General features: G+C 42.9%; 1 protein-coding gene across 3 annotated transcripts in view; it reads right to left on the minus strand.

Annotated features, from left to right (window-relative positions):
* SHB (SH2 domain containing adaptor protein B) overlaps positions 1–16,159 on the minus strand; it is a 119,070-nt gene that overhangs the window by 80,496 nt on the left and 22,415 nt on the right. For all 3 annotated transcript variants that reach the window (XR_010385956.1, XM_064501379.1, XM_064501378.1), the window contains exon 2: positions 13,512–13,629. Coding sequence is in view for 2 of the 3 variants with exons in the window: in XM_064501379.1 (XP_064357449.1) it covers positions 13,512–13,629 (118 nt within the window). In the remaining variant the exon portion in view is untranslated. The remainder of the gene's footprint in view (positions 1–13,511; positions 13,630–16,159) is intronic.

Here is a 16,159-nt window from a genome sequence, read left to right on the forward strand (position 1 = left end):
GCTGTCTTCTCATTATAAAGTCACAGTTCTCTCTTTTGCATTTCTCAGGAGCCAGCTGCAGAAGTATTAAAATGACACATTCTCTTGGACCACGTGGGACCTTGGTACTCCTCACACAGCTGCAAGAAACATCCCTGTCTTGAAGGGACAGGCAGACTACATCTAACATTAAAAGGATCAAAGTCCTTAGGAAAACTGACCTGAAAACCCACAGCTTTTTTTTTGAGTGGCCTATGATGACTGACTGACAGACAAGACAGAATCAAAGCAGCAAGCTAAGAAGCAGAGTAAAACCCTGTATGCTAAAACCCAATGCTGTGTTTAAGGTGCATCCAGACATCAAGCAATGGAAAAAAAAATCATCACATGTTGCAGACATTGTCTGTATTTGTAGAACAGATATGTTTTCTGCAAGCACCTCTCTTGAAAGGAAGGACTACAAAAGTAGTGTTTCTTTACCCACGTGATGCAGGGAGTCTCCGAAATGCAGGCACTGGTTAAACAGCATTTTGAACTGTACAGTTTCTTTCCAAAACATCCCAGTGCCTATTTTTTAGTGCCTAAAACACAGGCCTGATTCTGCAGACACTGAACAAGTAACTAGCATGAATGAAGTTAAGTACCTTCCATACATACTTTTGGTCAGTCTATTATCATACTGACTCACCTTTCCAAAGCTTGTTTCCCGTTACTTCAGACAAAAAGTTGTGTCTTAATGAGAAGTGACAGAAAAATGGCAAGCTAGAACTCAATCATTTATATCCCTGAAACGAAACTTCTGATTCAAGTTTCACTACCATCTAAATTTGGTCTCCTTACAGATTACTTCTGGTCATAAGAGAAAAATTAAGCAAAGAGTGTTGAAACAGAATGAAAACAGTCATTTAAACCTTGACTTATTACCCAAAAATGGGTTTAATGTTTGCACACTGAAACTAAAGGGGCTTATGTTTGTACACTGTATTTGTATCAGTTTAACATTCTCTGGTCTAAATTAGGAGCAACAAACTACCACAGGCTTAGGTACCTTTGCAGCCCCAACCTGAGTGTTGAGCTCTGGCCCATACAAGTCATGCATGAAGCAGCAAGACTCAGGGTGTCTCCTTCCAACTCCTATTCTGGACCAATGTGTGGGGGAGGGATATTCTTTTAAGAGAATGCCAAGCTTTATATTTTACATTTATTCAGCTGTACAGATTAGATATGATAATTATTTTATTTTCTCCACACATTTGTAAGCTGGTACACACTACCCAGAGCAGCAATCATCACTATAACGTTAGGCATTAGATAGAATGCCTTAAATCGTTTTATGAGAGGAGACACAATTAAACACAGAAAAATACTGTTCATTCTACACAGAGCTGTTTTCCACCCCCAGCTATGTATCTAGTTACAGCAGTCACAACACACCACACTTTCTCAACGCGAAAAATTAGAGTACATAAGCTCTGGCCTGGTTTTCTCACACTCTCTGACAGGATGTGAAGCACTCTATGAAGACAGTAAGAGAAGCACTGACCATGGTGGCCACTGGCCAGGGATCTAGTGTGATGCAGTTTCATAGCACACGTGAGATCAGTTGCTTTGCTCAGAGAGAAGGTGAGCACTTGTGCTGAAGCAGCTCCAGCATTAATTCAATCATGCCTCAACTCACACACATCACACACAATGGAAAGGTAGGAGTCCTCTTCTGTAATGCTTCCCAGTTCACAATAGCTGTGGATAGTTAGGACTTGCCTTGTCCAGCACAGCTTCCTTCCTTTAGATCACTGCTGAATGAAATCTCCATCCAGATATCTAACAAAGAAAGAAGCAACTTCAGAACAGATTTGGAAGGACATGCTGTTTTTAACTATCTTTTTTGAGCTGCTGTGCTCTTTCCTTAAAACATGCTCGAAGTACATCCTCGCTTCAGCAAGCTCTCTACAGGGAATTCTGCACTTCATTCAGACTAGCTGCAGGTATATAAATGCACACAGTAACACTACTATCATGCTCCAAATGTGGGGTATACTCAAGACATACTAGTCACATCTTTCTCAGCTCTGGGAACAGCTCTCCCAGATTTCCAGTGCAGTCTTTTACAAGTCTCCCAACATTAAAAAAAAGCCATCTTTAACCAGCCACAAGCTCACTTCTGCATGCTACTCAACTGCTTCAGAGCTCATCCTTTGGCTATTCCACCTCAAACAGTGAGTTAAAACACGCCTTCAGACACAAACTCCAAGAGAGGAGAGTTACCTTGCACATTTCCCTCACATAAGAACCCCCCTAAAATTTGCTCTGCTAAAATGACCAGCATGTAGCCTTATTCATACCATCTGCCAACAGTATAACGAACATACGAACTGTAGTGGAGAATCTACATCAGATGGGTTGATGCTGGATAGGTTCCCATGTTTTGACTGATTTCTAGCTGTGGGCTAGCCCAGAGTTAGATCTTCAGAGTCTAGAATTGGAACAGATGGAATGGTAGCGCCAACAAAGAGTGTTTTCCTTCAGCAAGAGAACAAGCTTAAAGCATTTTGGAAGCTATGCTTTCTGCCGAGCTTAGTGGGCAAAGACACCGCCTGCTCTTCTGCCGGCTATAGCTGTTTCCCATGCTTAGATACAAGCAGATCTCAAATCTTGAACCAAGCCGCTACATTGTCCACTACAGTGCCCATCAATCGTGTGTTGGTTTGGTAGGCTCCGTGACCTCCACTCCAACCAAAACTTCCTTTATAAGCATCCCAAGGTATCACTGCTAAGAAATACGTATCAGAGTAAGTGCTATTGCTCATTTTGCACTATCTGCAGTGGTAAACTCAGCAGAACAAACAGTGCACCAGAGGCCACCTGGTAAAGGAATAAGGATTTTACAAGAACTGACTCACCACCAGCACACTATAGGGACTATTCAGATGAAGGTACATGTCTGAACGAAAAAAAAGCCTTCTCAGCTACAAGGGAAACTGGCACCCGAGGGTTGTTTAAACTAGGTGCAAGTTCCTGAGAATGCTGTTTTCTCAGCACTCCCAGCATTTCTGAGTTAGCTTGCAGCAGGACAGAGCTATGGCTCCCAGCATGTCCACAAGGAGCTTCCAGTAAAGGAAGATGTGTTTTCCTTGCCAAGCTGGCTGCCACACATTAGGTTCCACCATGATTCAGACACAGCTTGTTACTTCAGCCCTTAGAAAGAAGCAGTGAAGAGCAGGAAGACACCTGCTCTTCTAACACTGCCTGTACTGTAGAGAGCAGACTCAGCTTTCTATAGCCAAAGGGATGGAGGCAGAGCACAAAAGGCCTAGCTGTGAGCAAGTTTAACCGCTGTTCTACTGCATAGCCAGGATGATGTTGACAAAGGCACAATGATCAATACACAGAAAAGGAAGAAAGGGAAGAGAGTATTACAGCTGCAAGCCTGTGATAAAGCACGGAAATTTCCTTAGAAATTCTACCTAGTTCTCCCAGCCCCTACTGGCAAAAAGTACAGCCAGCTCCCAGGAGGACAAAGGTCCCTTAGATGCACTTCTAGGCTACGGAATCTGAGGTACTGACTAGCTAAAAGTGGAGTCTTGCCCACTGCCATGCAACTCAGAGGAGTTTCAAAGGAAATAAGAAACTGCCTCCTGCAGGCAGAAAATAAGGATGGACAGATTCCCCTTCACCCACCTCCTGGCAGAACTGAGCAGAAGAACAGAAAAACACGAAAGACAACTCCTACATCCGGAATAAGAGCATGAATGATAATTATGAAAACACCATTCCATAAAATAAGACACTATGGAGAACTCCTTCCTTGAAGCAGAAAAAGAGCGGAGGAGCGTATCTTCTACAGACCGTGCAACAATTCACACCACCGTAATGGATACATAAAGCAAAAATAATAGAAAAAACACCCACCCACACAACTATTCAGAGCTCAAGCAAATGCATGAAAGGAAATTCCGCTACATACAGAAGAGCACCCTGGAGGTGTACAGCCTAGTCTCCCACTCAGAGGAGTCAGGTGCCCACAACACTAGATGGAGTAGCCCAGGTTTTGCCTAGCCAAAGCTTGTAAACCTCAAAGAATGAAGACCCCCTCCACCACCACCTCCCTGGCAACCTGTCCAGGGCAGACCACTCTCCAAGGCAAAAAGGTTCCCCCAGTGCCCCACCTGGATCCCCCAACCTGCATCTTGCCCCTGTTGCCTCTTGTTGCAATGCCTGGCATGGCTGGGAAGGATTGGGTTCTGACTGCCCTTCAGGTAGCGTGGGATGGTGTTAGATGTCCCTAGCCTCTTCCTCATCAGACTAACCAGCCATGCACCTCAGGCCACTGTCCAGCTGGTGATGGCCACTTTCTAGTTTTTTCAGCTGTGTGGAGGGGGGTATGTGCAAACTGGACACAGTAGTCCAGCGGGTGCATCCTTCTTGGGGATAAGGAGAGGGCATGATGACTTCCCCCTCTATTTGCTGGCTGTGTTCTTCCAAACACAGCTTGGTTTGCCTTATATCCTGGCTTATATGCACCTTGGAATAGCTCACATTCAACCTGCCATCTACCATCACCAATGTTTCACACACAGAAGGATCCATGCCATATCCACACAGGTCTCTGCTATTTCCTCTCCAGTCTCTCCACCTCTTTCTTGATCTGGGACCCAGATAGGACACTGTAGTACAGGTCAGGGCTCACCAGTGCCAGACAGTGAATAACAACTTCTGTATCTGCTGGCCGTGCTTCTCCTTACATAGCCCAGTATGTTCTTTGTCCTATTCCTGACAGGAGCACTGGGTAGCCTGGGTTCAACCTGGCATTCAGGAACACCCAGGTATCTTCCAGCAGGGCTGCTACTCAGCCAGGCAAATCCCTGCAGGCATCAAGAAATAGGGTTATTCCACTCCGTCAGGGACCTTGGCACTTCACATTGAACCTCACACAGTTCCTGTAGGCCCAATCGCCAAATTTATTAAAATTCCTCTGCATGGAGGCTCTGCCCTTCCTCATCAACCACTTCCCCTAGTTTATTGGTCATCTGGAAAACTTTGCTGAGAGTGCAGGTGTCATCACACAGGCTGACACAGGTTGAGCAACACAGGCACCACTGTCCACCATAAGATGATAATAGGTATGTCTATGCCATGAATCAAGTGCTCTAAAGCATCTCTAGAAACCCTTCCATATCTTCTCAAGTCCAGCAGAGATCCCTCTCCTCTGTAAATGCTTCAGGGGTCAATATTTGATACAAGCTGCTCTTGGCTCAGCTCAGCTTGCCCCACACAGTCCACAAAGTAAGGACATGTTCCTCTTGGATTTAACTACGTCCAGGACATGTGGACTCAGCTTTTCACTTACTCTGAGCAGCTCCTCTGGGACTCCTCCAGATCTTCCAGAGTCCTCCCGAGGTGTTGGCAGCACACTATTGTGCTGATTCAGGACTGACTCAAAGGGATGCATATTAGCACTTCCACTGATCTCATGAGTCAGCATGTCCCACCTACAAGATCTAATGCTCTCAGTTCCAGAAAAGTGGCGGATAGCAGGTATTCTGTGTGACTAATTTCTTGGAAGAAATGCATCAAGACCAAGGCTAAATTTCAGCTTCCCCAAATGCAAACACCAGCCTTTCACTATCCTGAAAGAGATATTTTATGTCTTGAGTAGCTTCAGAAGCTATACCAAGCAGAGAAAAAGCATAGTGGATATTTTATCAGCTATTTTATCAAACTCTTCTGACGTTTGTTTGTAATACAACTTTCGCTTCATGCGGAATACCTTGTGGCATGTCACATCTCAGGAAGAGTTACTATTTTCAGAAATCCCACCCAATAAAATCTGCAGAATGCTGAAATGCAAGAGGGGTTTCCTCCTTCTCAACCATATCCCTGAGGCAGCCACATGATAAAGGGGGCCAGAGCCTCAAGCAGGGACTGAAGTCCCTGACACAGTGCCACATGTTGCCTACAAAAGCAAAGGAAAATTAAAGTTGTACATTCAAAATTCCAGGCAGGGCACAGCCCTGAGGCACTTCTGGGCCTGTAACATACAGGAGGCACTAATGCACTCTGTGCTTATCCCAACTCCAAAGGCAACTCCAAGGCTGAGTAGGCCGCAATCTTCCTTCTCTCCTCATTCTAGAGCATAGAAAACACAGCTCCTGACCTGGAAAAGGCAATAGTTTTTTCTCCATAGACACATTCCTCAGGGAAGGCATGCTTTCATACTGCCTTGGGTGAATGAAAATGTGAGCAACAGGTTAACATCTCAGGTCTTGAACCACACCCAGCTGGTAGTCTGTCCTGCCCTCATATGGAGGATTTGATCTCACCACAGCTTTGTTCATTAGGGTACCGCATTACAGCCTGGCTCACAAACCTATAGACTTCCTCATTTAACACTGTATTCTCCCATCAGAGAGAACAACACTTCAAAACTGTTTCTCTGCACTGCACTTCCTGCCACTAAAAGAAAAGAAAAATAAAATAAATAAGTAAATAAATACAAAAGCTGCTGTCATGGAGGAGGATGCAGTCATCTGCCAGGCCTGCAAGGACTCCTGGTGGGTTAAAAAGATTCTGTTCCACAGGTGGCCACTGCTTACACAGCAGCTGGAACTGCCACATGCGGTTTGCAGCCAGGTGGTATCAGGAAGGTAGAGAGCACAGAACAGGTCTCCCCACACTTGAAAGTGTCAGAATGGAACTGCACAACAGGGGGTTCCTTCACATGGTTCTTCAACAGGCTTTGGAGCAGAATTCAGAAAAGCTCACCTTGCACCAGGCATAGATTACAGGCTCAGAAAACTGGCATTCAGAGGGATTTTTGTAGGCAAATAGCCTGAACTCATGGGCCCTGTAGCTATGAAGTTGCCTGGAGACAGACATTGAATACTTGCAGACACCCAGGAACTTGTCTGCTAGAAAGAAGTAAATCATCATATGTTGCCTGTAACCAAATCCAGAGGCTTATAAAAGCCTTCTAGTTCACAACAGCGCAGAATTGTTGTAGACGTGAGGGGAAGAAAACCAAGCAAATTTATCAGATCTTTCCCCCCCTCCCATGTGCTGGAGGAGAGAAGAAAAAGCCCTCAGACTGCTGTGCTGTATTTCCTCTGGACTGCTTTTTGAGCAAAGCAGAGACTCCAACTAGCTTATATCATAGGAAAGGATTCAAGAATATAGCTGAATGATGATCCAAGATTGGAGCCCCCTCCAAAGGTGACTTTCAGATGCCCCCTATGATCCACCACACAGACAGTTGTGGTATAGATTGCCTTGATCAACTGTGCAAGTGTTTCATGCAATCTGAGGGCTTAATTAATTCATACTGAGAGGCAGAGCTGCCTGGAAGTGCCATGTCACCACACAAAGTTATCAGGAGACAGTGGAAAGCTCACAGGGTATAGCTGGGATAGGGTCTTGTGCTTCTTAGAGCGTCTTAAAGGGAAAAACAACCCACATTTCCCTCCAGCATGGCCGTACCCATGAATTGAGGGCACCCTCCCTCTTCTCAAGCAAGGAATTATCACAGTAAACAAACAGACTGCTCTCCAGCATCTGCCATTGGTACAGGCTGGTCGGAGCACACGCACAGGTTAGGCTTATCTCTTCTTCCCCTGTTGTTCCCCAAGAAGAATGGATCACAGCACAACCTTGACATTACAAGCACCACCACTCTAGCCTGACAATGGCTCAACCATCCCTGTCCAGGAGAATGCAGTGGCCCCAGCCATTGCTTCTCTGGGGAGTTGTTTCTCTCAAGTGTGTAAATACCTCCTAGGCCTGATTCAAGCCATGGTGTTTGGCTGCAGGCTTGGAAAGGCAGCACAGCTCCCTTGGGCTGTTCTTGTGACAGGTAATACATTACTGCAGCACAGGCAGGCTCTAGGGCCAATGCTAAGAGAAAAATAAAAGTGAAAGCACGCATGAGAGTTGCAATGGAAACACCCCACTTACAACTGGCTCAGGGAGACAGCTCAGACTGTGCAAGTGAACAAAGAGGATTTACACTGAAGTTGCCCAATGCTCTGGGGCCACTGTGAAAGAACAGAGTTCTTTCTGCTGTTAGACAGCTCAGACAAAGCAGTACCTGTGGCAGCAGCCTTGTAAGGAACCCCAGTTACAGCAGTGTTATCTTGGGTTGTTTCTTCTTTCTTTTCCTCTTTGCTTTCCAATCCTTCCTCATTTATCTCTGGCTAGAATGCGGTTATCATGACAGCATCAGCAATGTAGTATCTTTTTTGAAGGTTGCTTTCTTTTTTGCTGGTCCACCTTGTTTTCAAGATCTTTGGAAATCAGTATCATCTTTGATATCTGTAGTGGTTTTCATATATGCATGACAGCTGTCAGGCCAGGATCCCACTCTACGTTGAGCCAGCACGTGCATGTCCAAGATAATTAGATCACAGAGAACTCCTTCTTATATCTGTATTTACACTGGGACATGCAATCCCCAGACAGAATGAGAACAAGGCAAAAATGCCACACTGTTCCTATGGCTCTTGGGGGCACATTCACTCTAGCTCAGACCCACACCTGGAGCACACAGCACACCAGGAAGGGGTGGCCATTCCCTGTCAGAAAGGAAGGAGCTGCAAGATCTGAAGACAGCTTTTTAAAGGTAGTGAAAAAAAGGATATGTAAAGGCACAAATACAAACCACAGCTACTACCAACTGGCTGTACTTCAAGAGAGCCATTAAGAAGTGAGCTGATGATTTTACACCTCCACTTTTAGCAAATGCAGAGCAACTCTTCTATTTAAAAAACACTGTATTCCCTGAAGTACATGACAGATTCCACTATGCTGAGCCAATTTCTTATTGGTACAGTCCTAGGAAACACATTATAAGGTTATTTAAAGCACCAAATCCATTAAACAGCAAAGTCCCAGGGAAGCCAAACAGAATCTGGACTATGCAAAAGGCATAAATTTAAAAGGCAGATCACTCAAGAATGCCCAAGGAGATTCCTGCTCAGCATTCACCAAAAACTGCTTAACCACAAGACAAGCTTAACTCTCATTTGACACAGGCTCATCTTCCTAATTCAGCCCATTAGCTTACCCTATCAAAGTTATCAAACTGCTTCTGTGGCATTACAACAGCGGGTACTATTTAATACAAACCTAATTTTTAAAAAATAGAGGTGAACAAGTTACTGGATGTTTGTTTGTTGTTTTTTCTCTCCTGTTGGGTGTTTTTTTCTGGTAGCAGACAAGGGTGAGCTTTTGTACCCCCCAGGGAATTTTGGAGTCAGAACAAGCAGTTACTGTAGTTTTTGAAGGCATAGATGTGCAGGTTTTGGTCAAAAGTCTCACAGGATTGCAGATTTGATAATTTTTCCTTCTAAAGCACGAAGCCATTTGTGTGGAAGCAGGCAAGGGGCAAGTAACCATCAGCCAGAACAACACGAATATGCACTTGCTAATCCTTACACAGAAAAGGAAGCACCCCCCTGTTTTGCTTCACACACCTTCCATCCTAGGGGCTGGACAGCACATACACACAAGCCTGCACACATATACAGCTGGGGTCATGGGGTCATGTGGTAGCCACAGCTATGTATTTACAGGGTATGTGGCATATGAGAAAAAGATTGTATTTTAACAGGGGAGAGTTTCAAAAGGTTTCATCTGATAAAACTTAGCCAGAGATGATTTTTCTGCTGAGAGGAATTCCAGAAAGAGAGATCACTTTTCCCATACTGGATTTGGATATTAAATCAAATTAAAAAAAAAAAAAAAAAAAAAGCAAGGGGAATGGAGTCTTAGTTTTTTTCATAATCAGCTATCTCATGTCCCATTTGGGCACAAGAGAAGAGATGCCACTGTTAAAGTAAGTGGGCCCCCAGGGATTTTCTGTTAACCTTTGGCATGGGCTTCCTGAAGACAGGACAAACATTCAGGATTATATACCCAGGCAGCGGATGTGGGTGGCTGCCAGGAGATGACATTTTAACAAAAGCATGCAGTGGTTCTCACCACACCCTGCCTTGGCCTCAGGTTAAGCCTTTCCAAATCTTGGCATCAAGGTCACTTTCTTCCAGCCAGCCTGATCTACAAGTCTGGGAAGACAGTATTTTGGGGGACACTATCAGCAGAAAAAAACTTCAAGCCTGATTAAATACACTCCTACCACAGACAGCATAGGATCACATAGACCAGTAAGTACATTTTAGTAGTGACAAAAGATTGTCCCTGAAGACCCTAATTACTGTCTTCAGTACCTGAAACCATTTGACATCACATCTCTGAGCCCCCACAGCTTTCATCTGGGAACAGAATGAGTTTTTGATGAACACAATACTTATTTCACACAGCATAGATTTCTCCTTATGTGTAAACTTAGCTTCTCCAGTTGGAGTCACAGAGCTTTGCCTAACTCTACTCCCTCAAGGAGTATGCAGCTTGCATAAACACTTTAGACCCCAATTTCTGACTAACCCTTGCATCTGGTGCAATTCTAACATCTGGTGTCAAAATTCAGACTTAATCAAAAGTTGGGATACATCTGTAAACAAGGAATGAGCAGACAAAAAAGTTCTACAGTTAAAAAGAGGAATAACAGACAGAAAAGCCATTCTAAACTGATGGTATGGCATCCACAGAAGTAAAGAACTGACTGGTTAACTCCCAGTTTTATGGAAACATAAGCAGGAAAAGTTTTAGATCTGAAGGTTGGCTGAAATAGGTAAGCTGAACTGTGAGTTCTCTTCCAGACTAGGAAGAATTTAGTGATCTCTATTTGACTCTCATTAAAAGGAACAGAAAAATACTGATTTTTTTTTCCTCCTAATAAAATCACCTGTGGCTTCTTTGGAAGTATTCTTATCTGCAAAAACCACAAGGTCAAGCTAGCCTGACATCAAACAATTTGAGGAGATGTTTGTACAGTCAAGCTATGATAATGCCATTATCTTTAATACAACTATGGCATAAAGATTTGTGGAGCTAAGGTGCATAAAACACCCTTGCACATTACCTGTGTGACACAAAAGTGCGAAACAGAAGAACAACAGAGTTTAAAGGGGTGAAGGGGGTGAGGGATTTTTGTAATCTCTCCACAAGACAAGGCCTCGAGGTATCTCCCCGTCTGCTACATCACGCTGAAGATAAATAACGTAACAGGCTGAACAGAAAACATTTCTGACTGACACAATAAAGTATGTGAGCTGAAACCTAAGTTCCCTCAGAAGCACACTTCTTTGCTTTTTATAATCATCAGCAATGTACAATCATTACAAGGTACCTTAAAACTTGCTTAGAAAGAAAGGGTAACAAGTCTTAAATGGGGCACATTCCTCACTATCAATCCACAGGAGATGCTCATCCCCCCATATCAGTGCTATGCCTTTTTAAAACACTATCTCTACAGCCTTTAAACAAAAAGGTTGAAATTGTAATTAAACATGGAAAATAGCTCTGAAAGCTGGCAAAGACCCCCCCAACATTTTGTTTTCTGTCTCCTCCAAAGTGTTTTCAGCTCCTGACAGCAGATTCCAGTCTGCGATCAGCCCATCCTAAATATACGAAAGAACTTCACCAGATGAGTTGAAGTTAAATTGACAGTTGTATAACATGCTTTTCGCCCATCAGAGAGCACAGCTAACAAATATCACAAACAAAGCAGCAAATATTTTGAGACCACACCAAACTAAGTCCAAATGCTCTCTTTAGAAAGGCTACTCTGTGGTAGTTGCATAATAGAACAGAATTCATATGGGAATTGCAAACTGAATAATCTTGGGACAATTATAGAAACAAAAAAATCACATGGTTGAATACAATGGAACATAACTTAATCTCACTGAGGTTCATGGGAAGACTTTTTCTATTTTTCTATTTTCAGCATTAGGACAAATGATAGGAAACCAAACACCCAGATGTCAAAGCACTAAGCATCTTCAGGGATTATGAAGCACCTTCTACCAGCTCAAAGGCATATTCAGAATACTTGCTGTATTCAATTTTCAGTTCAATATTCAATTAAACCCCAGTGTTGAAAGTAATTTTATCATCTGAGAGCTCCTCACATCTGCTTTATAAGAACATACATAGTAGATTTCCAGCTCCTCAGCTGCACCAAACACTGATTTGACCAAAAGAGTTGTTTAGCAATTGCAAAGTTAAACAAATTAACTGCTAACCTACCCAGTATTGTCCACATAATATCCCATTTATTGTGGCTAGCCCTGGAAAAGGATATAGAATAAGCTCTTGCCCTAAATACAGGGAGAAAGAAATCAGAGCACTATCAACTTCAAAGCTAAAATTACAAGTGCTCACTATTACATTTCTACTGAGGAAAAAAAACCTTTCATCATTGTTGTGTAAGTTGCAAGAATTCATTCAAACCAATTTATTTATTTAAAGATTCCTCAGCTAAAATGAGATTTAAGTCAATGAGATATAAAAGCTTCCAATCCCTCCATAAGATACTGAAAGCTTCCAAACAATGTACTCTACAGGTCATTTCCTTCCTTTCTTCAGGCTTGCTCTTTGAAAAAAGAAAAATAGGAACACTGGCATGCAAAAGGGATCTTTGCATCAAACTGCCTCATCTTCTCCCACTGATTAATCTTTCCTAAGGGCCCAAAGCAGGAGTTGCTGATAGAAAAAGAAAGCACACAAACAACTTAACTAGGCAAAACAGAAGGACTAATGGTGACCTTCAGCTCATAATGAGGATAAAAGGACCTACTGTACCTCTGAGAAATGCACCACTGATCCTGCACAAAGGTAAGTGCTGACTGAGCCAAATATTTGTAAGCGCAGAAGATATGGCCCCACGCCCCCAGGAAAGCTTGCAGGCTGCAAAGCCAATTCGTAGGAAATGGATGCAGATCATATGAGGAAAACACATGAATAATAATTATATTATACATCTCACATAATGAGAGGACAAGGGGTGTTCAGCAGTCCAAATTCTTAGAACATTACCACCATAAGCCACCTCCCTACATGACAACAAAGGAAGCAGGCTACAAAGAACAGCAGTTAAAGGCTCAAAGGCATCCTAAAGGGACCTATTTTGTCCACAAACACAGAAAAACAGAGCACCAAAGAATCAAGAAAGAGACATGAGGATGTAGCTTTGCAGCCCTCCTCCAGTAAAGGGAGGACCAAGAAGCTGAAATCAGATGGAGAAATAAGGTCACAAGCAAACTGACTTACTGCTTTTAAGTGAACTAATGGAGTATCATACTTCAGCCATCCCTGCTATGTACACAAGTTACAGCCTCGCCCTGCAAAACAGGGCCATGCATACTCCAACTACCAGTGCTCCTATCACTGTCATCTTCCTACAACACAGTCCAAGCCACCTATACTCAACTGCCAGATCCAGAGGAGTATTTAGGTGCCAAGGAAGACACAGTCCTACAACAGCCTACATGACATTTACTACTGACTGTCTGAGCCTCTTCAAAAAACACAGGTCCATGTGCCGAAGGACATTTCTGTTTCGTACCAGTTGTAATATCCATGCAAACTGCCACACAATTAAACCTCACATATGCACATGTGCAATTCTTTTTTCTTACCAGTCATTATTCTCTGGGCTTCATAGGGTTCCATATAGCCAGTGTTCTCCCCTTTCCCCATTTTGTTCCACTCACTTTTGGCATCAAACGGATCTGAGTAGTCATCTGGTATCAAGACCTGAAAGACAGGAAAGTAAGTGTTACTGGAATTGCCACTGATATCTGTAAGTCAGAAGGAAGGAACACCCCAAAAGCACAAAAATCTGAAGTTTTACACAGCTGCATCCTATCCCATCTTCAAAATGCAATCGGGGTTCAGACAAACAACTTCCACACATCAGCCACATACTGGTGCTGAAACAGAGGTATGCTTGCTCCTGTTCATCTCACCGAGGCCTCACAAAGGCAGACTCTACTTCAAAAAGTTTCCTGAGTAGCACAAAACATGGAATAATTGTGACTGGCAAATTACAAAGAACTAATCACTTAGCATATTCCATCCTGGGCAGTCCTCCTCTTATCAGAATACTTTGTTCATATTTGGCAAAAAAGCATACTTCTGTCTGCAGATTGTCTCTGCCTTTTTAGAGTTATAAGCCATAACAGAAAATATTGGTAAAATTTTTCCAATTAGATACTCATAGGCTGTTCTTTTCACTGCATTAACAAAAAACTCTATAATTTTAATTCTTCATTGAAAAGCAACAAGCCACAAAATAACATTTTGCTTAAAGCTCATTTCCTTTGACCAATCTGTGCTATCCTTTCCCTCGAAGGAACATTGCATTTACCTGTGTTTAGTGAAACTAGACAACAAAAGGCAGTGAAGAAGTTATCTGTCAAAAAAACAAGTTCCTTCCTCCATTAGGAGACCAGAAATACTGAAGGACAGAAAACCTCACCTCTTACTCTGCATTACCACCCTCCGTTGCCCCATGCAAAGTCATCATACGGTAAGTCCCATTGGTTATGTAGGCATTATAATCAGCTCATAGGAATCATTCCTCCCTATGACTGAACAGGCTGAGATAATCTTGGTTTCTAGACACATGGAGATGCAATATAGAATAGGCAGAGGAGTACCACAGGCAAGCGAAGAGCCTGAAGCACGGAAAGCAGAGGCAAGCTTCTGTCCCATTCCTCAGTATCAGGATGCCCACAGAATCACAGAATAATTCAGGCTGGAAGGGGCCCCAGGACGTCCCTTTAGAAGTTGTATTCATCTTCACAGAACACACAGACCTAAAACATCAGAGCAAGCCTTCATTGTCCTATGGTCACATTAACAATGGTAATCCCAAACTATCTTGGGTTGATTTTTTAATTATAGATCGAGGGTGTTTTCCTCCACTCATAATTTAAAGTGCTTGGAAGCTTCCCTTCAACAGGAAACCAGCAGACTGACGAGGATAATAGAGGGACAAAAAATAATCCTTTCTTTCACATAATGATTGAAATGATTGTCTCATTATTGTGAATAACAGTTAACTCAAAGGCAAAACACCCCCTCTCCCCATCCTTGGCAACATATACCCAAGCAGCAATCAAACATACTGTCAGAGAAGTGTCAGCGGCTGCACATATGTAATACAAAGACAACAATGTGCATCATGCAGCACTAATTTCTCCCAGTCACAAGGACAGGTTTATCTCCAAAAGCCCTGCAGCTGAACTGCTATTCATTCAGTTTTCTGCTGCAGCCCTGTCAAGAGTTGATGGACGGTATTGTAGGCTCCCTGCTGCTTTCTTATTACAGATGCTTACACCTAACAGTTGCCAGTCTTTAGCATAACTGTACTAAAACATGAAACAAAACAGTCTAACATGGACAGTTATTTTGATATTTCTTCTTCTCCATTTGCCAAAAATACACTGGGAGAGAAATTATACATACAAAATGCTGTCAAACAGGATAAATCAGAGACTGATTTGCCTTAAACTTAATGGTAACATAAGAGCTCATGGTACCTAACAAAAGGACTAAAGTAACTAACTTGCAATTCAGAAGAAGTCTGACAAAACAAATGCTGCTTTCTAACAGCAAAACTAAATGATTTGAGGGCACAAACCTTCCAGAAGATCCACATGCCCCAATCTCTGAATCTGTACCAGATCAGTCTGGAAATCTACCAGCTATAGTATTCCCCGGAATGAAAGCCTCCCTTTGCTCAGACATGGGGTGCAAATTCCCCCCCTCCAGATGAATAACAATATCATGATCACTATGAAATTCTGTACAGCTCATCATAACTGTGCTTTTGAACAGGTCACCTAATACATTAGTTAGATTGAGCAAACTTCTCCCCCTACAACACCCCACCAACCCCAACCTCTCTTTTCCACACCCATTCAGGCAGGAATAGCAATCTGCTTCCCTTCCTGGAGCTCTTATATCTGTGTTTCCTAAAAAAAAATAGCTCTAGAGCTCTGAGCTGCCAGAAAGCTCCCCAGGTAACTGTTACCATTTCCAATTCCATTAAAATTTACAAACTCGGAGCCTAGATAAAGCAGCTAGCCAATGCCCCCATTGGATTTCTTCTATACTTGCTGACAGCTGCAAATTCTCCACTTCTAGGAAGTCTCAAGTTTTTCCACTTTGAAAAAGAAGCCTTCATTCAAAAAGCCTTAAACCCCTCAAATGCTCATTAATCCTAATATAATATGCCCATTGTAAAAGTCTAAGCTCATTTTCACAGTCCCATTATGGA

The sequence above is a fragment of the Dromaius novaehollandiae genome, chromosome Z (genome assembly GCF_036370855.1).
Source record: "Dromaius novaehollandiae isolate bDroNov1 chromosome Z, bDroNov1.hap1, whole genome shotgun sequence".
Taxonomy (NCBI): domain Eukaryota; kingdom Metazoa; phylum Chordata; class Aves; order Casuariiformes; family Dromaiidae; genus Dromaius; species Dromaius novaehollandiae.